Raw genomic sequence first — 23441 nt, 5'->3', positions numbered from 1 at the left:
TCGTGGCCTTTCGTTGCGACTCACCTTTTACCCAGTTTCACCCTGACAAGGTGACCATGTACTTTGATGTTTCTTTCCTCCCCAAGATAGTCTCTAATTTTCATATGAACCAACCTGTTATACTACCTTCTTTCTCCAAATCCTCATTGACACCATTAGAGCATATGCTCCACACTTTGGACGTCAGGCGAGCATTGTCCTTCTGTATCCACAGGACCAAGTCACACAGACAGTCCAATAGACTTTTCATATGCTTCTACGGTCCCTGTATAGGGACCCATGCATCTCCCCAATCCATCTCCAGATGGATAGTTTCCACAATTTCTCTTGCCTATAGACTCTCAGGAAAATCACCTCCTGACCATTTGACAGCTCGTTCCACTAGAGCCCTTTCCACATCGGTTGCCTTCCACTGTGGCACCGAGATTCCGGACATCTGCCGTGCTGCCACCTGGTCCGCACCGTCAACCTTCATACGGCACTACCAGCTCGATGTCAGAACAAGACATGATGCTTCCTTCAGCAGAGCTGTGTTGACATCCTTCCTGCCGTGACGTCCCACCTGCCGGTAAGTGAAGCTTATTAGTCACCCATATGTGTGCATTCACAGAGGCCATGAAGAAGATAAGGTTACTTATCTGTAACCATAGTTCTTTGAGTGGTCCTCTGTGAATTCACACTACCCACCCATTCTCCCCTCATCCGTCACGGCTCATTTAACTTGTCATACTTATGCGTGGAGGAAAACTTTTCGGAACTGAGAGGAAGGGATGGTGGGTGGAGCATATGCCTCGTGGGGAAATCACACCACTAAATTGTTACTTTCAGCTCTAGAATCTTCCGAGAACGTCAGCGCAGGTGCAGACAATACACATATTTGTGAATTCACAGAGGACCACTCAAAGAACTATGGTTACAGGTAAGTAACCTTATCTCTTATTTTCAGGGAAGCACGGTATTTTATCATAGTCCTAATGCTACTCAAAATGGAGACAGAGGGACTGAGGTTTGGCAAGTATCCTTCCTGCACTAATTCATGATGTAGCAATGGTAGCTTCCACAAGCCATTTCAGCTAGGTTAATGCTGATTTACCTTAGAGAGGAATTAAACTGGAAGAGAGTACATTAGGACTATTGAATTTTGCTGGATAATGCACTGTAATTTCACACTTTATATATTGTTTAAAGGCAATCCTATTTTTTGAGCTATGTGAGATTCTCAAGGGTTGGCTTCCATGGCTGAGCAGGGATTTAAGCTTAGGTCTCTTGAGTTCTAGCCAATATTCTACTACTGCAGTGCTCTGTTTTTCTTCTGTAGTCTTACTATGCTTTAATTCATATGTAGAGAACACAGTGCCAAACATGTTGGACAATAAACAGAATTCAAAAGTCACACTGGACAAACCAACTATCCAGTTCTCACAAAGGAAAGGGTAAAGCCCCGCCCCTGGCAAGATAAAGTCTTGAAGTCTTTATGTTTTCATCCTGCCTCAATTTGGTGGCAGGGGGACACCACGTTTTCTGAAATGACGCTCTCAGGTTGATTGATGCAACTATTGGATTGCAGTGGGAATCAGCCACTCTACAAAGTATATATATGTATTTATTACACACACATAGCAACAGGTAGGCAATGTATAGCAGCAGCGATCTTTCTCTAGCATAAATATATGGACAGACAGACAGAAACCTTTATTGGCATACTGTACAAAATTAAAACACACTAAAACATTCAATAGCTAACATGAGGCAGGGAACAGCCAAATGCATATTTAGGGCTCAGCATTATGCGACGGCACGCTGCGTCGCCTCTGCATGATGGAGTAGATGTATCTAGCTGTTATCAGGGTAAGTTCCTTAATAGTGCCACCTAGCAGGTGTTGAATTTTTCTCAGGTCATCCCATCCAGAATGGGAGGAAAGGAAAGTGCTCAGATAAGACAGGCAGATATTCTTATACAAGATATAGTAGAACAACATATGCTGCAAGGATTCAACCACTCCCTGACTACAGGGGCAGACTCTCAGTTCTGTGAGTAAACCCATATATCTGCCCTGTGCTGAGTTCGAAGGTACAATATTGCACCTTGCAAGGGTAAATGCCCATCAATCTTGTGACTGCTCTAAATGATAGAGGTAATTCAGTCTTCTGCCATGAGAGAGGGACAACTGAAAATATAGTGGAGAACAAACCCTTTGTGCAGTGCTATGCAGGGTCTGCCCCTCAATATCCAGAACTCTATTTTTGATTGTATGGAACACCTTGAAAGTGGGTATTAAACCCAGCAGATTTGGTGACAACCCCAGGGTGTTGATTTTCTTGAGAAATAGGGCCAAACCTTTTGGAAATATACTGTCAGAAAGCAGTGCTTGGAATAGGATGTCCAGGGCTGAGAAGAAACAGATTCTGATCCAGTATTTAAAGAATCTGAGCCAACCAGGGGTCTCAGTCCTGTGTTGACCACCTTCAAGGCATAGGGTTGCATAAATACAGTATAGCTTTGCACTTGCGGTCTCATTTGTACCTAAATGTTTTCTTCTTTAGTGAAATGAAAAAAATTTAGACAGATTGAGTTACTGGATTTAAAATTAAATTGTTTTATTAAATTAAATAGTCTGCAGTTGCTTTGTTGCTACACAGTACTCACTGTCTTCTCTTTCTTCTCTCTCTGCTTCTTATTGACATTGTCTGTATTCAGATGAATAACAAACTTAAAATAAATCAGTGAAAGCTACTGTGGTGTACCCTGTTTCCCCAAAAATAAGACCTAACCTGAAAATAAGCCCTAGTATAATTTTTCAGGATGCTTGAAATACAGTGGTGCCTCGCAAGACAAATTTAATTTGTTCCGCAGTTAATGTTATCTTGCGAAAAATTGTCTTGCACAACACGTTTTCCCATAGGAATGCATTGAAATCTAATTAATGCGTTCCTATGGGCAAAAAAAGTCAGAACAAAGTCAAATTGGGTTTACAAAGGGTTTATTAGGTGCTCTTTAAAGCCATATATATTGTGCAGATGATTTCAGACATTTCAATCAAAAAACTTTAAGTTTAAACAGAATAGAAAAACATTTAAAAATCAGCAAACATGAGGCATGAACAAAAAAAATGGAAAACATTCGTCTTGCGAAGCACAGCCATAGGAACATTCGTCTTGCGAATCATCAACCTCATTGCCAAAACCATTCATCTTGTGAGTTTTTTGTCCTGCGAGTCATTCATCTTGTGAGGCACCACTGTATAAGCCCTATCCCAAAAATAAGCCCCAGTTAAGTGAAGCTCCACCATTGTGTAGCAACCAGAAAAAGATGGCATGACTGTATTTGAATAAATGTAGATTGTTGTACATGGAAACAAATTATAAAACATCCCCTGAAAATAAGGCCCAATGTGTTTTTTGGAGCAAAAATTAATATAAGACCCTGCCCTATTTTCAGGGAAACACGGTATTTATGTTACCATTCCAGAATGGTGCAAATTTAAAACATTGAATTACTATAGTTACACATGTATGTGGGAAAGTAAAGCTGAGGTCACATGTGAATAATAAACAGCAATAAAGATGAACCTTCAACAAAATGGTTGTATATCCTTGCAGCCTCTCAGGATTGTCTGTGTTAAAAGGACCAGCCAGCTTTGCATTCCTCCAGAAAATTATAAACTGTTTGGGGGCTCAAGAGACCATTACACTCTTCTTTGTACTCATCTTAGATTTCTTTCTGTGTCTTAGTTTTCTTTTCTAACTGACATCCAATATTTGGTGGTTCCCTGAACACACACACACTTCATTGAGCTATAGTCCAGTATTTATATTCTTTCACTCTTTCCTTTCCCATTTTTTAAAAAAAGCCATTACCTTAACTGTGTCAATATGTGTTTCTAGATTTTGCAGTGCTCTGGAAGAAGTATAGCCTAAGATAAAAGCTCTATTTTTCACTGTAAGGCTAAAATCCTGGAGTACCTACTTGGTTATAGCCCCCTTTGGTGAATCTGAATGCAAAGGTGTGTGATGCCTTTATTAGATTGTGAATCTCACCAGCCTGTGATGAGTCCCTGTGAGACAGAGGGCGAGAGCAGTAACCCTCTCGCCAGAGTGCCATCCCTGCCCCACACTGTTGAGAAAGAAATACAGACTCTGCCCACTTCATCCCCCAAGAGAACAGAACAGTGAGGGACCAATACACAAGATTTAGAGAGAGAAATACAAAGATTAACGGTTGAAGGAACTTAGGGAGATATGGCAGGAACAGAACAGAAGGAGAGGGTGGAGATAGAGGCAGGAGCAGCAGATATAAAAAGGAGGGAGGAACAGTTGCCTCCAGGCTGGGAATGGGTCTGGATGGAGGATCCCTGGACTGGAGCTTGGGAAAAGCTGAGGGTACCCAAAAAGGTGGGTGATTACAGGAAACGAGAGAAATTCCCCCTAGACCATCATATTGGGGAGAAGCAGAAGCCAGGAAGTGGAGATGAAGGCTGAGAGAGGAAAAGGAGAAGGGAGAGAGAGAGAGAGGTTGGTTGGAATGGAGGGTGAGAGAAATCTGGAAGAAGGACTACCAGGAGGACCCTGGAAGACCCCCACACCCATTGGATGCTCCGTGTGGGTGGATGACCACGACAAGGACACCGTGCCTCTGCTGGAAGGTGAAGTGGGACCTGTGGTAGACCTGAACTTATCTATAGACTGGCCAGGTCCATGGGACACTGGTGAAAAGAACCCGTTTCTCGATGAAGAATGGAAGCCCCTGACCGACCTGTTATCAGAAGGAGAAAGATGTTGGGATAACTTTGTTGACACTAGTTATGTGTTAAACACTCCAGTAAAAACCTCACCCCTGTTTCTAGTGCAAAAATCTCCTGATATATTTGAAAAAAGAAAGGAGCCAGAAATCGAACCCTCATAGTCCCTCCTCCATCCTTGAATCCATGCATGGGAGACTAACAGTTGAAAACACAACAGGGTCTACTAAACTTAGAAATCATTTAACAACAAATGGTTTAGAGCCCTGTCCTGTTTCATCTGGCCTAGTTGACACTACTGACCCAAAGTTGGTTTCTAAAGACTCTAGTCTAGAAATGGGCACTAATTTAAAAAATGAATCACCAAATTAATCCAGAAATCACTAACTTGTCAATTCCGTATTTCTACAAATCAGTGCCCCCTGATGAATATGAATCAACAAGTTTTAGCAATTTTTGATTTGTCAATTCATTGGGCTATAAAGTGGCCCTCCAGAAACCTAGAGACACCAACATTGCAGGGAAGCTTCCTCTGATTCTCTTCCATAATCCTGACTCTCCCCTACAGTCCCTTGTGTGTATAACTCGGATGCCTGATGGGTTTCAGACATCTGAGTTACATACCGGCAAAGTGGGTCCCTCCAGGAAGGTGTCCTTAGCAGCTGGCTTGGGGAAACCCAATCTTCACAAAACTTGGAGAGATGTAGAGGAGAGTCATGAAAAGTTTTTCTGTGATTTTGGTTTCTCTAGGTGCCTGGGGGGAACTTTCCTGGAGGGGCTTTTTGTGGGTGTTTAACTTGGACATCTGAAACCCAATCTTCACCATAACTACAGGGCTTGTAGAGCAGAGTCAGAGGAAGCTTTCCTGCAATTTTGGTATCTCTAAGTATTTGGGGGACATTTTATAGGGGTTTAAAGGCAAAAACAAATCAATGAATTGATTCATTGATTCATCAGAAAAAAAATTGTAAATTCATTATTTGTGATTCACCAACCTTGATGAATCATAACGAATCACAGTTTTTCTGATTTGTGCCCATCTCTATTCTAGTCTTCTGATTCCATCCACCGAGGATGCCAAAGATGGCTCTGCAGGCAATATAGTCTCAAGACCAGGACACCCTGTTCTCCTGATTGCCTCTAACAGAGAGTCTATATGCCCACAGTGTTGGGGGCCAAAAAGTTTTTCCTGGATTGGTCCAGGCTCCCCAGAATTTCTCCCTCCAACTTCCCCCAGTACTCATGCTTCTTTCTTCGCCAGTGTCAGCTCTGCATCTTGTTTAGTTATCCTGCCTTTCTTGGTAACATAAAAGACATTTTATCCACAAACATAATTGTCTTTCAGACTTAATTCACTATGTCCATTCTTTGCTGGCATAGTCTAAATGTAACTTTGCCCTTTTCTGCATCAATTCAGTTTGCTCATTGTAACGGGCAGACATCACATGTCCGTCACAGCTGGGCAGTGAGTCATCAGCCTATGGTGTGACGGAGGGTGGAACATAAGGGGAGGAGCTAGTATAAAAAGGGGGGTGAAGAGTGTGTGAGGGAAAATTGCAGATTGGAGATGAGAGTCTGAGCTGAGAGTTTAAAGTGAGAGTTAGTTTTAGTGAGTGAGAGAGCCTGTCAGTGTGAAATAGTCTGTGGGAGCCAGTGTTTATTAACAGTGATTGATTAATTGATTCTTTACCAGTGATTTACTATTTTTATTTTCTGTAATCAATAAACCAGTTTTTGTTTTCAAAGTTACACTTGTCCTTTTAGGATTCTTTAAGGATAAGTTGGTGGCAGCAGAGGTTTTTGAAGTGAAGTAGCAACCACTCTGTGAAGTGTGAGGGTGGCTGTTACACTCATCCTTTAATATCAAGAATAAATACCACTTTATTCCCTAGTTGAATAATAAAGTAAGAAATATAGAATTGAGCAGAATTTGTTTCACTGTGACTGGTGGCTTTGTGGAGAGACAGTGGGCTGAATCCTGTTGGCAGTTGCAGAGTGTAACCCTTCCTTCAGTGAAGTGCTCCATGATTACTTCAGTGACCTTTGCTTGCACTTATGCAAGCAGGAGATTGCCCTGTTAAGAACAACAGGGTTTACCTGTGCAAAGGGGAGTAGCGGATACAGTACTTCCTTTCACAGTTGGTGTTAAAATATTTCTGCCATTTAGTAAGCGATTGCATGCATGGAAAAAACAAATAGGATTTTGGTCACAGTAATAGTTTTCATGAATGGGTGACATTCTATAAAAAATGTCTTTTATGTTCCATCTACATACAGGCATGAGCAATGGTGAATGTGGAAGCTGGGAAGGAGCTCTACTGTGCTTCAACTCTGTATGCATTTTAATACAGTATTAAAAATGAGAATGTCTCCATATTTTGTACAACATTGTAAGTCTTCAGGCTTTTAAAAAAGTCCTTTCATTAACAGGTACTTCATACTGGATTTCGAAGCTGGAATTCTACAGTATTATGTGAATGAACAAAGTAAGAATCAGAAGCCACGAGGGTTGCTGTCCTTAGCTGGAGCTATCATCTCTCTCAGTGATGAAGCTCCAAACATGTTGGTGGTGTACTCTACTAATGGAGAAATGTATAAACTAAGAGGTACAGTATTCTGTTGCTTTTCTTGTTTTAAAAAAATCTTGTGTTATCACTTACATTTTCCCAACTGCAGTTGGCTTAAATATGGCCAACATTTTTGTTTGAATGAGAGAAAAAATTATGGCGTGGTGGTTATAACTGAAATAACACTTTTTAAGAAAAAAAATATTCTGTGGTTGGAACAGGCAGCCTGATTCACATCAGAACCAATTTATAAAACGAAGTTTCCTTAAGCATAACCTAAAAAGAATCTTGCCAATGGGGCGTCTTCTTTTTCAGCCTAAGCTGAGGAGAGGCTGGGACCTAGTGTTAATGGATTTCTCTTCTGGGGAATAGCTCAGTAGCTTAGTGAGCTGGAGTACCAGGGTTAGGGGTGTAGTTCCTCGGTGTGCTTTGTTGGAGAAGAGACAACCCCCTTTGACAACCTATGCAGTCTCAGAGTACCTAGAGAAAAAAAGTATGGTAAACCTGAATATACCATATTTGGAAGACTCTAAAAAAGGTCACCATAAGTTAGAAACAACTTGAAAGTACATAATTGCTATTATTTTAGAGGTAAGAGAGAGCACAAGGAGTGAAGTGAGGCAATCTTCATATTTCATCTACCTACCCATGCATCCTGTTTCCCACAGTAGCCAGCTGGATGCCTCTGGGAAGCTATGTTTCCCTAGTGATAATTTATTTAGAAACATGCTTGTTTTGACTCTGGAGGTAGCATATATCTATCATAACTAACGAATGTATCCACTCTGTTGGGAAAATTAAAGGGGGGGGGGAAGAAATGAGAGGGGGAAATGAAGGGGAAAAAGGCAAACTGTTGTTGCATTTTAAGAACTAATAGATTTATTTCAATGTGAGCTTTCATGGGTCAAAATCTACTTCTTCAGAATTCCTTTCTTTCTTGATTCATTTGGTCAACGTGCTGGCACATACTACCACAGCTACTTCTTCAGAAATTGTTACAGTGGAACAACTGAAAGTTACAACCTCCATAAATTTATCTAACACATAAATGTGAAGGGCTGTTATGTGCTATCAAGTTGTTTCTGATGCATGATTATCCTATAAGATAGCGACCTACAAAATATCGTATCATTAACAGCTGTGATCAGATCTTACAAATGAAAGGCTGAGGCTTCCTTTTGTAATGTATAGTTCATCTCATTTTTGCTGCTTTCTACTAGCTTTAGTGTTTTTCTAGTGACTGTATTTAAGGAACTCTGCCATACCTCAGCAAGTAGTATCTCTGTTCCAAGGTACACTTAATGTTACATACCAAACATTATGCTAAGAAACAAAAAAGAGAATTGTTCGAAATTCAAGCAGATTGCTGTTATCTCACCTCCCAGAGCTACCGATTAGTGATCATGGGGCTTCTATTATCTTAAATATAGCTGTCTGGATTCCCCAAAAGGATAGATTCTCAGATTTGTTGGGTTAATCATCTCTGCGTTACTCTACTTCCTAAGTATATAGCCCTCATGATTGGTAAACACTGAGAGCTATATCCTTCATGCTTTGGCCTGATGCATACTGTTTAAATATATGATGCTGTTCTAATCTTTTGTATCTTTTTTTAAAGGGAAATATTTAGAATTAATTGAATGACTGAAAATAAGATGCTTAAAACAAAACAATCTTTCATAAGAGATTCATATCATGTCAGGATTAATTTTATATGCTGATAAGAATGGGAACTTCACTCGCGTTGTCCTGTATACCAGTGATCCCCAACCTTGGGCCTCCAGATGTTCTTGGACTCCAACTCCCAGAAGCCTTCACCACCACCTCTGCTGGCCAGGATTTCTGGGAGTTGAATTCCAAGAACATCTGGAGGCCCAAGGTTGGGGAACACTGCCGTATACAATACAAGATGATAAATGATTGTTTTACATGGCAGTTTTATATGATGTTTTCTTCAGATGGAAATTTTAAAAACAGTTTTCATTTAAAAGTTTTGGAGAAAAAACATGAAGGTGGGATCCCTCTTAAAACAAAAAGATAAAATATCCATATTTCAAAAGTACAGTATCAGCGAAAGTACCGTATTTTTCTGTGTATAAGATGACCCAATGTATAAAACGACCCCCCACTTTTCCAACCCCAAATAAGAAAATTTGATTGTTGCTTTCCCCCTCCACTTCCTAAGCCTTGTGAAAGCAGGATCAAAGGCTGCGGAAGTGGAGGGGGGAAGCAATGATCTTAGGAAGTGGAGGGGTAAAGCAGCCCTTTCATCGCTGCTTTACCCCTCCATTCGGGGCTTAGGAACTGGAGGGGTAAAGCAGCAATGAAAGAGCTGCAGGATCGCAGCCCTTTCATCCTGCAGCCCTTTCATCGCTGCTTTACCCCTCCATTTCCTAAGCACCGCGGTGTGCATGCACACCCCACTCCAGATCTGCTTGCAGGCGAGGAGGAACAGCCCACACTGTTTCAGATCTGTGAAGCGGCAGCAGAAGCAGAAATGGAGGGGGTGGGTCCCAGCACAGAGGTGCCTCCAGACCCCACTGATGAGCATAGGGTAGGCAGATTTGCTACCACGCGGTATTCTCCTCAGCTTACTTCCATGTAAAAGACGACCCTCAATTTTTCCTCCAATGATTTTAGGAAAAAGAATTGTCTTTTACATGAAAAAAATGTGGTATACATTTTACCTCATTAAAATGCTAATTATCACTACATTGAAGATGATTACATTTCCCATATAAAATCATTATAGTGACTTGATGTTATCCATATTCTTCATCGGCATAAGGTGAGAACAGTTTTATTTTAAGATGGCTGTATTTGGTTTAGAATTACATTTTAAAAATTAAAAAGTACACACTTAAAAAAGGTTATTGATTTAACTATGTGCTAGTTTAGGCAAATTGATGTGGTACGTTGCCCTGAATTTCATATTATAGGCATGTTTCCTTGCAGGTGGGATAAACTCTTTCATGTATTGATTGATCAATATTTCTTTGAATAATAACCATAATATATTGTGTAAATAAGGGACGTGGTGGTGCTGTGGGCTAAACTGCAGAAGCCTCTGTGCTGCAGGGTCAGAAGACCAGCAGTCGTAAGATTGAATCCACGCGACGGAGTGAGCACCTGTCGCTTGTCCCAGCTCCTGCCAACCTAGCGGTTCGAAAGCATGCAAATGCAAGTAGATAAATAGGGACCACCTCGGTGGGAAGGTAACAGTGTTCTGTGTCTAAGTCGCACTGGCCATGTGACCACAGAAGATTGTCTTCGGACAAAACGCTGGCTCTATGGCTTGGAAACGGGGATGAGCACCGCCCCCTAGAGTCGAACACGACTGCACAAAAATTGTCAATGGGAACCTTTATATTTACCTTTTATTGTGTAAATACGTACTAAAATTCATTGTTAGAATATAGGGCAGAAAAGCTATCCAAAAGTCTGCTTTTATTATAGGTAATATAAGGATTGCAAGTCTTTGTAACTGTAGAACTTTTTCTACATTTTGAAAAAAAATTGATTTAACTGAATTACAGAATATTTTTGTATATGTTTATTTCTAGCTACTGATATAAAAGAAAGACAGTACTGGGTGACTCAGCTCCGATCTTGTGCCAAGTACCACACAGAGAGTAATTTGAAGGTAAATAATTATGGGAGAGGAAATTGCATTCTTGAGTGTCTTGTGGCTTGTAACAATTTTGACTAGGAATATTCACTCAGTAAAAATAAGATTAAACTTCTCAGTTTATTGTCCCCCTGTTATTTGGATTATTATGGTGACAGCTATTCTGTATTGTATACAGTGGAGTAACAATGCCTGTATGAATAATTTTTCAAGTTGTTAGGTGGCTGCAAAATCTATAGCGTTTTTGTAGGTTGGAAAACTATTGAGGGAAGTTAACTGGAAGCAGCAAAGGGGAGGCGTTTTGAAGGGAATGCATGTGGCATTCATAAGACTTTCCCTTTCACACGTGCATGTGTGCCTGCACAGAGGATTTCACAGAGATAAGACTTTGCAAGAGTGATGTAGAAATTGAGGAACTTGGTAGCATTTATTTAGTACAGTTATTTACATCTTGCCTGTCAGAATAGAAGTACTTCCTAGGTGATTTAAAAATATTATTTATATATCCCAAGTTACTAATGACTTATCTGACAATACATTAGTAAAACCACCAGAAACTTGATGTGGTCAAAATATAGTCTCTCGTGTGTTGTAGGACTACACATTCTATCAGTCCTAACAAGGATAGTCATAGTTGAACCACATTGGAATTTGAAGATTAACGTTTTGACAACTACAATTGTTTTTACCTCTGTAAGAAACAATTTTAAAAATAAAAGCTCATAAGTATGGGTCCAAAGGGCAGCTGATGGTCGAAGTCTCCGTGGGGAAAGTGGGGGGACAGTGCACATGGAGCAGGACTCTGATGCAGTCTTTGCTGGGCTTCCTCTGTAGGAATCCTTTTTCCCCTAGGACAATTGGTGGTTATGGTCCTTTGGAGGAAGAAAGTAAAAGCGCTGCTAGAACAGGGCTTTGAATCATTTCTTTGCTGTCTACCTTGCTGCCTTTTTGTCTCTTGGAGTCCCTTCCAAAGGATTCTAGTTATAGCTGTAGCTTTATTAATTCAAGTATCCACTGAGTGCCTTTATTAAATGTATTAGATTTCCTGCAGAATGGAAAACCTCCTAAAATAACTGGATTGTAACAAGATGTTTGGGATTACAATCTTATAGTCACTTACATAAATGTAAACCCTATTAATCTCAGTAAAGCTTGTTTCTGTGTTAGATTGCTCTGGCAGGGCTGTCACTTTTGGGCAGAAGATTACAAGAGTTAAGTAATAGAAAATAGGATCTTATTTTCCTGCTGTCATTATCTTCTTCTCTCCACCATTTGTCTCTCCCCAATTTCATGTGCCTGACCTACCAGATACAGTGGCGCCTCGCAATACGATGTTAATTCGTTCCAGGGAACATCGTTTTGCGATCACTTTTGCGATCGCAAAAACATCGACGTCTAGCGATTTCGTCGTCAAACAGAGCGCCCGTTAAGCGAGGCACCACTGTACTCCCAGTCTATGCTCCTCTTGGTAGCCACTCCAGAGGAGGCCCAGAAGTAATCTATGAGGGGCTGAGTCTTCTTTGCAGTGCCACCAACTCTGTAGAACCAGCTCCTGGTGGAGCTACACCTGGCCCCCCTCCCTGCTAATGTTTAGAAGGCATCTTAAAATGCTGCTTTTCCAGGTAGTCTTCCACATTGACCCTACTTGATTTGTCCGTCTCTTGTCCTGCTATCTCAGAGATAATTTGCTCTTGGTGCCATTTGTTTTTTCATCTTTCTAAATGTTTTTTTTTAATCGTTCATTTGTAGTTTTTTGTTACAGTGTATGTTTGTTTATTATGTTGTAAACTGCCCAGAATAGTTCATTGCATGGACAGGGTGGTAGATAGAGAGATAGATAATGAGCGAGCAAATGAGAGGTTTAAGAATCAGTTGAGACCACTATGCTTAGATCGATACTCAGATTTCTAGAAGTCTCCTTTATATTGTGGATGACTGAAGCTTTATGAACACAATGGGCAGAATCCTGTTGCTTTACATGATTACATAAGAGAAGATTTGTTCAAATACTGTAAGTGGTTAACAAATTTAAATTACACAAATTCAGCAGAACATGCAAAGAAGAAGAAGAAGAAGAAGAGAAAAGGGACAAGGAGCGGGGAAAAGAGCATTTTGGAATTTGGTAGATCTGAATAGTTACTGTATCTGACCTGAAGGCTTTCATGCCATACCTTTGAAGCATGGATGCAGCAATAGAAAGACTCTTCATCTAGATTAGGAAAGGTGAACAGAGATGTGAATAGACATGTACATGTACATGTCTGTGCTTTTTGAGCCAGGTTCTTTCTGTTTGTCTCTTAACTCTCTCATTGGGATGCTGAATGGCATGTTCCACTTTATAACAGCTAAAAATATTTCTCAAAGGTCACAATTGCATGCAGTGCATAGGGTCTGGTAGTGATAAAATCAGTCTCTAGCAGGTTCAGAATTAGTTGTGTTAAAAACACTTACTGTATTGCCATTTTTGGTGGGATCAGAGGGAATTGTAGTAAATATGAAGAAGAAGATAGGGTTACTACTATTTCTGGATTTTTTCAAGTTTTGTTCTTGAGCTCCAGTAAGATTTTAGTATGTTCTTTGAAATATATGATAGATTCTGATATTTATTTTACAGGGTACAGATCTTATGTATGTCAGGTAAGATCTTAAACATAATCCCTGAGCTGGGATATTTTATGCATACATCTCATGGGTGTGTGAGCAATACCCTTGTCATAGGCAGTACAAAATTCCAGTCTCTTGTTATATAGCAGGGCATAGATGTCAGGCAACAGCTACAGTGGGTGTTATACACATTCCAGTGCTTTGCAAGGGGTTTGTTAAGTAGCTACAGTTAAAGGTTCCTGTAATTGCTGTTGGTAGCTGAATAAGATCATATAAATTTAGCTCTAATACATGGCTTCAAACTATAGGTTGCACACAAGTAACCATAGTTTACAAGATTTTGGACAAACTGGCAAGTCAGGACATAATAACTTGCTGCGTGAAGGCCTCCCATCATACAGTTTTGTAGAGAGAAGTCAGAGGTTTGTTTAACAAGCTATGCCGTGACTCATCAGTCACACACTAAGGTTTAGATTCTAAGCATCAATTTATTGATTTGTTTTTGCCTTTAAACCCCTAAAAATGCCCCCCCCGTACATAGAAACACCAAAATACAGAAAAGTTCCCCCTGACTCCTCTACAAGCCGTGTAAGTATGGTGAAGATTGCATTTCAGATGTCTGAGTTATGCACCCACAAAGAGCCCACCCCCACCAGGAAAGTTCACCCCAGGCACCTAGAGAAACCAAAACCACAGAGAAACTTCTCGTGACTCTTCTGCCATCTCTCCAAATTTGGTGAAGATTGAGTTTCTCCAAGCCAGTTGCTAAAGGGCACTTTCCTGGGGTGATCCGCTTTGTGGGTGTATAACTCAGATATCTGAAATCCAATCTTCACCAAACTTGGAGGGAGGGTAGAGGAGAGTCAATAGAAGCTTCTCTGTGATTTTGGTTTCTCTAGGTGCCTGGGGGAAACTTTCCTCAGAGGCATCTTTGTGGGTGTATAGCCCAAAATTCACCGATCTTGTAGGCCTTACAGAGGAGAGTCAGGGGAATTTGACCTGAGAATTTGGTGTCCCCATTTTACAGGGTTTTAAAATAAAAAATGGATTGATGAATTGGTTCATCAATTTGTCATAATTCTTTTGTAAATTTGTAATTTGTGATTCTTCAATCTTGATGAATCATGAATCAAAACTAATCACCATTTTTTTCTTATTTGTGTCCATGTCTAATTCTAAGCTGTGCGGCCATGCCTTCACGCTTGGCTCTCCATCCTCGTGCATGTGTCTGTGTGAGATCCCAAACCTCTGTGCCTTGTCCAGTTGGCAAACTGATACTATGTGAACATTTAAAAAGCCTCATAAGAGATACTTCAGTATACCTCTCAAATGTGCCAATTTTAGATGTTTTCCATTTCAAAGATTTTCACCACCACTCCTTGTTGCATGGGTCCAACTCCAAAGGTGGATATGGCATTTGCCTCTCCAGAAGCTTGGAGTCAGATTTGGATAATGAAACTTCCAAGAGCACTCTGTTAGGGAAAACAAACCTTGGAGCCCAAGATAACAAGTTACACAGAGTCTCTTATCTGGTAGCTTCAAATCCTCCCCTTTATAAGTAAAGAAAAGACATGGACATACAAGGAAAAACACGGAGAGAGTTCTGATAAGACTTATAGCAGACTATAATAGACTTGATATATTAGCATTGGCCAGACATATATACATGGCATTATATACATAGGCATAGATCTCTCAGAGCAACATAACATTCACAGAAGTAATGACCACCAGACTCACAACTGAGTGGCAAAGTACTATTCTCACTTTCTTGCTTAAATAGTGAGAGCAGCCTATCACTGCATACATAGCAGCTGAATGTGGTTAACAAGCACTACCTAAGCTTGTTCCAGCTGCATGCCATCAGTCATCTATTGACTTGATGTTTACAGGCATGACTTTGCATTCTCAATATTAAATGTAACCACTTGTTCACTTAAAGGAACAAATCTTGACACTCCCTTACCTGTGTTTCCTTGCTACCCTCCCAGGGGAGCTGCCTTCTGGTTCAACTCACCTTTTCTCCTCCCTAGATGATTCTCTCTGCTCTCTCACTGGGTGTGTGTGGCCCCAGCAATGACTCTTTGTAGTCCCTGGTGCCTGAAAATCCAGCTGTTTTCCTCACTCTTTAATGGCAAAACCATCAGAAATAATGGATAAGTCTTCTGCAAGCTGGTGCCTTCTCTCTGTCGTGGACTACAGTCTCATTGTTCCTAGCCAGCATAGCTAGCTGGAATGATGGAAACTGCAGAAAACCATGTTGGTGGAAGCAGCTCTATCGTCTGCCACATAGAACAACCTTTTTTCAAATCGGAGCTTGAGAAAACTACTGTTTGGACTACAGTTCCCAGAAATTCCCAGCCCAAATAAGTAATGTTTCCAATCTTTTCAGTAATTGTGTGCTGTCAAGTTGATTCTGACTTCATGGCAACCTCTTACAGGGTTTTCCAGGTATAGAGTACTCAGAAGTAGTTTGTCATTCCTTTCTTCTGGGGTTTTCTCTGGAACTCTGCAGCCCACCAAAGGCTCCACACAGCTTAGTTCTCCTAGGAAGCACAGTGGGGAATTGAATTCTTAGGAGACACAGTGGAGAATTGACCTCTGGCTTTGCAGCCAGATACCCAGCTTAATGTCCAATCCAGCTAGGTATGTAATCAATACTCAGTCCTCATTTTCAGCCAGGGAGCATGGCAAATCAATATGTTGCTTCTCTATTTGAAACGTTTTCTTCAGCTGAAACCATGTCCATGTCTTTAAGAAGCTTGTTCAGAATTTTTTGTAATGGACTGAGCAGGTCCTCAGATGTCTGATATGGCCCTTAAGCCTCATCTTCTGATATCTGTATGGATTATTGAGCAATTCTGTGGCATTTGGGTTGAGAAAGAAGGAGCTCCTTCCGCTAGAATCATTGTGAGCCGGATGATAATTGACTCATCGTGGATTGTCCCCTCCCCAGACAAAGCAATTTTGTGGCAGTTGACAATTCTGCACGTTTAGGTTCCTTGGAGATACTCTCATAGGCCTTCAAAATATTATTTCATGTGGTGTCACTCCATGCCTTCTGTTGGATGTAATCCTCAATCCCATGTCTATGCAATTTCCTTTCCCTTAATCTTGGCAGTATTTTCTCAGTCTCCTTTTTTTCCATCAAGGGAGCCCACCAATCTGGAATTATTGTTTTTCCTTTTCAGTGCCCTCAATAAGATAACCAATGTTTTTATGAGGCAGTTGAGGGGATGCGTTTTTTGGAAGGAGGCACCTCTTCAGTGGAACCACTGAGGTGCATTCTCTTTATTTATGAATTACATTTCTATCCTATCCTCCAACAAGTACAAGGAAGCATACATAGCTCTCCACCTTCCTGCTTAGTTTTCACAATAGCCCTGTGAGGTAGGTCAGCCTTTATTTATGGCTCAGTGAGGACTTGAAAATAGATCTCTCAAGGCCCAGTCCAACACTGTAACACTGCAGCATACTGATTTTCCTTGTGAAATAAATAAATATCTAATATGGCTAAGGGTATATTTTTCTTTCTGTGTGTTTTGTGATTTTACACAAGAGGTTTATTGCTCTGCCATTTTTATTATTTTCCCTATTCTCACCTTAAGCCTTTTGTGTGCCTGTTTTGTGTTCTGCTACCCACCTTATTTTTATTGCCTGCAAATATGATACTTCCCCTCTCGTTATAATTTCTATGCACTGATTATCATTTCCTTTTCATATTCATGTGAAGTATACCATGCTCTCCTTCATGTATATGCATCACTATTACCTACCTGCCTTTCATCTGACTGCAGTATTTTAGCTTTGATGCTTGCAGCACCCTGTTTTTCTTCTGCTTTTCTTTTTATCTCTTATCAGCTGTTAGTTTTGTTTGATCCTTGTCCATTTAAAAGCAATAATTGATTTCTGTTGCCTTTTCCCTTAGCCCTTAGCTTCCTCTTCCTCCTCTCTTTTAGTTTTATTTTTTGTCTAAATTTAGATAGCACACTATTTGTCCAGGACTTGTCATTTCGTATGTTTTGTACAGTGCCTAGAAATTAGTGCTTCACATATATTATTGTGTGTTTCCAAATATTTCCATGTCCATCCTGGAGTCTTTGTGATTGGGTCTTCTTCTCAGGAATATGTGCTTTCATATCCAAAACCTGCTTTCAGAGGCATTGGTATGATGATGAGTCTGCCTGCAGGATTGGTAGAAGATGATGACTTGGCTTGGATGGTAGGCATAACACCAGAACTTCCTTAATTGGGACCTGAACATGATTTCATTTAGCTCAATATTATGAGCTCCTTGCTTGGCAGCAACACTCCATATTGGTCTCAAGCAGGATTCTGTCCTATTTTACTCTGCAATGCCTGGTATTTTCTGAAGGTCTTTCTTCTACATAGTAGGATAGTATACTTTATTACGGTCAAAGACCAGTAAAACCAAATCAATATAAAATAGATACATATTATTGTTAAGTAAAGTCGGGCAAGGTAATAAAATTCCATTAAAACATGATAAAACAACCCCTTCTTTCCAATTAATAACATAATATATCCTTAATATAGGTAAAACCTCAGGCAGTGTTATATTAAAACATTATATTGTCCATCTAAAATCACCTACTCAAACATCTGCTTACGAATAACCATTGCTACAGCACAGAATTTGGCCACTTGTCTTGTAATATAAGGGGCTTTCTTCTACATAGATCTGATGCTGCTTAGCTTTTGAGATCAAAGGAAATTGGATTTGTTCAGGGTGTTTAGTGGCTATTGCTTTGGACTTCCTGTGAAATTGAAGAAAAACTAATAAATAAACAAAGAGAGATAACCTCTACCAGAGAGGTCACTTCCAGAGATGCAGGGGCTACATGCTCATCCCTGGACCTGGAAGCCCACAACCCATTCCTTCAACCTCCCCTCCATGGGCTTTTTACTGAATAAGCTAATTTCTGCTCCCAAGTTTTTTGGGGATTTTTTTTTTTGAAAAAAAATGAATGTCAGAGAGCCTATAAGTGCTGAAGCCACAGAACATGGCAAAATTGTCTTCCCTGAAGTTCACAAGGGTACATTTTGAGCCTTTATTCCAAAAACTTCTGTAATTTTGTGTGGTGCATATTTGAGTGCTTGGGCCCCAGGAACATTTGAACCCCCTAAGGTAGGGAAGGTGAACCTTTGGCACTCCAGATGTTTTGGATTAAAACTCCTGAATCCCCAGCCTGTATAGCCAATGGTGAAGGACTGTGAGAGCTGGAGTTGAAAACATTTAAAGAGCCAAAGCTTTGCCATCCCTGCACTAGAGATTACATATAGTCTGTAGGCTGCATATTACCTACCCCTGCCCTACAGACAGGTTCTTGCTCTAAAATTGCTTTAATCTAGGAAATTATTCCCAATTGCCTTCTTGAAGCCTAGATATTGAAAATCAGTTGTTAAGGGATTGGTCAATCTTTGGCGGTCATTTTTGGGAGTCATTGACTATAGACAACTGCTCCTGGTAGGCAGATGTCCTTCTGTCACATTTGGCTCTTCCTGTTCTTCCTGCTTAGCTTCTTGTGACCCCCCGCCCCGTGAAATGTGTGAGGTTATTTAGCACACTGAATTGATGTGTCATCTCTTCTAATTAAGATGAGGCTGTGAAAATGATGAATGGATACGTGGGTATGTTAATTACAGGGTGAGAGCCAGTAACATAAAACTGAATTCAGAAAAGTACTGTTGGCTGGTGGCGTATCTGTTACGGGGTGATTACCCTGTTCTGGACAGATTTCCACTTACTCTGAAAATGTTGATAGGAAATCTGGCAGTGCTTCTTGATACAGCACCACCCACTAGCTATGCATAGTGAGCCTTGGGTGTGTTCTCCTAAATTCTGGATTTTTGTTGTTTAGTCCTTAAGTCATGTCCGTCTCTTCATGACCCCATGGACCAGAGCACGCCAGGCCCTCCTGTCTTCCACTGTCTCTCGGAGTTGGGTCAAATTCTGTCCAACCGTCTCGTCCTCTGTCGTCCCCTTCTCCTCTTGCCTTCACACTTTCCCAGCATCAGGGTCTTTTCCAGAGAGTCTTCTCTTCTCATGAGATGGCCAAAGTATTGGAGCCTCAGCTTCAGGATCTGTCCTTCCAGTGAGCACTCAGGGTTGATTTATTTCAAAATGGATAGGTTTGTTCTCTTTGCAGTCCCGGGGACTCTCAAGAGTCTCCTCCAGCACCACAATTCAAAAGCATCAATTCTTCGGCAGTCAGCCTTCTTGATAGTCCAGCTCTCACTTCCATACATCACTACAGGAAAAACCATAGTGTTGACTATGCGGACCTTTGACGGCACGGTGACGTCTCTGCTTTTTAGGATGCTGTCTAGGATTGTCACCGCTTTCCTCCCAAGAAGCAGGCATCTTTTAATTTCGTGGCTGCTGTCACCATCTGCAGTGATCATGGAGCCCAAGAAAATAATATCTGTCAGTGCCTCCATATCTTCTCCTTCTATTTTCCAGGAGGTGGTGGGACCAGTGGCAATGGTCTTAGTATTTTTTGATATTGAGCTTCAGACCATTTTTTGCACTCTCCTCTTTCACCCTCATTACGAGGTTCTTTAATTCCTCCTCACTTTCGGCCATCAGAGCGGTATCAACTGCATATTGGAGGTTGTTGATATTTCTTCCAGCATTCTTAATTCCATCTTGGGATTCATTCAGCCCTGCATTTCGCATGATGTATTCTGCATATAAGTTAAATAAGCAGGGGGAAAATATACAGCCTTGTCGTACTTTCCCAATTTTGAACCAATCAGTAGTTCCATATCCAGTTCTAACTCTTGCTTCCTGTCCCACGTATAGGTTTCTCAGGAGATAGATAAGGTGGTCAGGCACTCCCATTTCTTTAAGACCTTGCCATGGTTTGTTGTGGTCCACACAGTCAAAGTTTTTTTCGTAGTCAATGAAGCAGAAGTAGATGTTTTTCTGAAACTCTTTCTTTCTCCATAATGCATATCATCTTAGCAATTTGGTCTCTAGTTCCTCCGCCCCTTCAAAATCCAGCTTGTACTTTTGGGAGTTCTTGGTCCACATACTGCTGAAGCCTACCTTGTAGGATTTTGAGCATAACCTTGCTAGCGTGTGAAATGAGTGCAATTGTACGGTAGTAGGAGCATTCTTTGGCACTGCCCTTCTTTGGGATTTGGATGTAGACCGATCTTTTCCCATCATCTGGCCACTGGTCAGTTTTCTAAATTAGCTGGCATATTGAGTGTAGCACCTTAAAAGCGTCATCATTTAAGATTTTAAATAGTTCAACTGGAATGCCATCACCTCCACTGGCCTTGTTGTTAGCCAGGCTTTCTAAGGCCCACTTGACTTCACTCTTCAGGATGTCTGGCTCAAGGTCAGCAACCACAGTATCTGGGTTTTCCAGGACATCCAGATCTTTCTGGTATTATTCCTCTGTGTATTCTTGCCACCTCTTGTTGATGTCTACTGCTTCTGTGAGGTCCCTGCCATTTTTGTCCTTTACCATGTCCATCTTTGCACAAAATGTTCCTTTAATATCCAATTTTCTTGAACAGATCTCTGGTTTTTCCCTTTCTATTATTTTCCTCTATTTCTTTGTACTGTTCATTTAAGAAGGCCCTCTTGTCTCTCCTTGCTATTCTTTGGAAGTCAGCATTCAATTTTCTGTAACTTTCTCTATCTCCCTTGTATTTTGTTTCCCTTCTTTTCTCTGCTATTTGTAAGGCCTCGTTGGACAGCCACTTTGCTTTCTTGCCTTTCCTTTTCTTTGGGATGGTTTTGTTGGTGCCTCCTGTGCAATGTTTCGAGCCTCCATCCATAGTTCTTCAGGCACTCTGTCCACCAAATCTAGTTCCTTAAATCTGTTCTTCACTTCCACTGTGTATTCATAAGGGATTTGGTTTAGATTATACCTGACTAGCCCAGTGGTTTTTCCTATTTTCTTTAGTTTAAGTATGAGTTTTACTATAAGAAGCTGATGATGAGAGCCACAATCAGCTCCAGGTCTTGTTTTTGCTGACTGTATAGAACTTCTCCATCTTTGGCTGCAGAGAATGTAATCAATCTGATTTCGGTATTGCTCATCTGGTGATTTCCATGTGTAGAGTCGCCTCTTGTGTTGTTGGAAAAGAGTGTTTGTGATGACCAGCTTGTTCTCTTGACAAAACTCTATTAGCCTTTGCTCTGCTTCGTTTTGAACTCCAAGACCAAACTTACCTGTTGTTCCTTTTATCTCTTGACTCCCTGCTTTAGCCTTCCAATCCCCTCTAATGAGAAGAACATCTTTCTTTGGTGTCAGTTTTAGAAGGTATTGTAAGTCTTCATAGAATTGGTCAATTTCAGCTTCTTCAGCATTGGTGGTTGGTGCATAAACATGGATTACTGTGATGTTGAAAGGTCTGCCTTGGATTTGTATTGAAATCATTCTATCATTTTTGAGATTTTATCCCAGTACAGCTTTTCCCACTCTTTTGTTGACTATGAGGGCTACTCCATTTCTTCTACGGGATTCTTGCCCACAATAGTGGATATGATAATCGTCTGAATTGAATTTGCCCATTCCTGTCCATTTGAGTTCACTGATGCCCAGGATGTCAATGTTTATTCTTGCCATCTCCTGTTTGACCACGTCCAACTTACCAAGGTTCATAGATCTTACATTCCAGGTTCCTATGCAGTATTTTTCTTTGCAGCATCGGACTTTCCTTTCACTTCCAGGCGGGTCCGCTCTTTGACCTTCAAGCCCTTCATAATGTGCCATCTATGTAGTACAGTGGTCGGGGAACAGGGGTAAATTACCCCATTTGGGGTAAAAATGAAAATCCTGGGGGTTATCACGATGGTGGCGGCAGTGCGACCGTCCTCATTACCCCCAGGCATTTTATTTCCCACAATGTGTATGTGCAGTGCAACGTCAGGTCCTTGTGTATATGCACTTGCCTTGCTGATAGAGGCGGGTCCCGGAAGCACTGGAGGAAGCCAGGGAGCCAGTCCACGTGCTGTACCGCTGCTGCGGGTGAGCTCTGCCAAAACAAGAGGCGAAGAGAGCGGGCGAGTGTGCAACTTGGCAAGGAGGGGAGGTACCACAGCCGGGCTTCCTCGGTCTCCACAGCGCACTACTACTCCTGCCATACCTCCTCTCCATTTTCTCTTCAGAGCAGGTCCTAACGAGGGACAAACACCCACAGGGGAAGGTTTCAGCTAGAGGTGACTCCTCATAGCTGTCCCTCGTTGCGCCACATCAAGCAACAGCAGCCAAAGAGCGAGCCAGCCGTTGGCACCCAAAGTCCACTCCCCCCAGCTCCTCCCATGCTCGTCGCTGCAGGCCATGTCTCAGTCAGGCTGCGCTTCCCCTTCGCCCTCACCTTAAAGCGCACGGGCTGGTGGGGAGGTGGGGTTGGGGATGGCGAGGGTGCACGCCACGCAGCTCTACATGCCCAGCCTACCCAAATCCCTAAATGGCAGCCCCAAGAAGAATTTGGAAAGGGGAAGCAGCAGCAGGTGTAGGGGGCCAGCCCAGTTTTCCTGCCTCTTCCTCCTCCTTTGCAAGCCTGGAGGTGAGGTGGTAGTCAGGGAAAAGCCGGAATGGCTGAGAAGATGTAAAAAGGTGGAGGAGGTGGATGGGGAAGGGAAGCCCTGGCTGTTTACGCATGAAGTCCTCAAAACACCCCAGGGTCACCGAGGAAGGCGAGCCATGTCCCCTGCCACTCTGCTTTCCCAGCCCTTTTTTTTTTTTTGCCACCCCAAGGCCCCTGAGGAAGTCATTCGGGAGTCTGGGATGAGAGGAGAAAGGAGGCTTCAATGGGCTTCAGTCCTTGTTTCTTGCAAAAGAGAGAAAGCGAGCTAAAGTAGGTGGAATTCTCCCGCCATTTCCCCAGACAATTGCTGTGTTTCCCATCCCTCTCTCT

The 23441-nt window shown here is 41.5% G+C and overlaps 1 protein-coding gene across 3 annotated transcripts in view; it reads left to right on the top strand.

The window, feature by feature from the left end:
* Positions 1-23441, top strand: part of OSBPL10 (oxysterol binding protein like 10) — a 116135-nt gene that overhangs the window by 28553 nt on the left and 64141 nt on the right. For all 3 annotated transcript variants that reach the window (XR_013537269.1, XM_020799472.3, XM_020799471.3), the window contains exons 2-3: positions 7170-7345; positions 10870-10949. Coding sequence is in view for 2 of the 3 variants with exons in the window: in XM_020799472.3 (XP_020655131.3) it covers positions 7170-7345; positions 10870-10949 (256 nt within the window). In the remaining variant the exon portion in view is untranslated. The remainder of the gene's footprint in view (positions 1-7169; positions 7346-10869; positions 10950-23441) is intronic.

This window comes from Pogona vitticeps, chromosome 6 (assembly GCF_051106095.1).
Source record: "Pogona vitticeps strain Pit_001003342236 chromosome 6, PviZW2.1, whole genome shotgun sequence".
Lineage (NCBI taxonomy): Eukaryota > Metazoa > Chordata > Lepidosauria > Squamata > Agamidae > Pogona > Pogona vitticeps.
The sequence above is the reverse complement of the archived record's forward strand: the minus strand, read 5'-3'. Positions and strand labels throughout refer to the sequence as shown.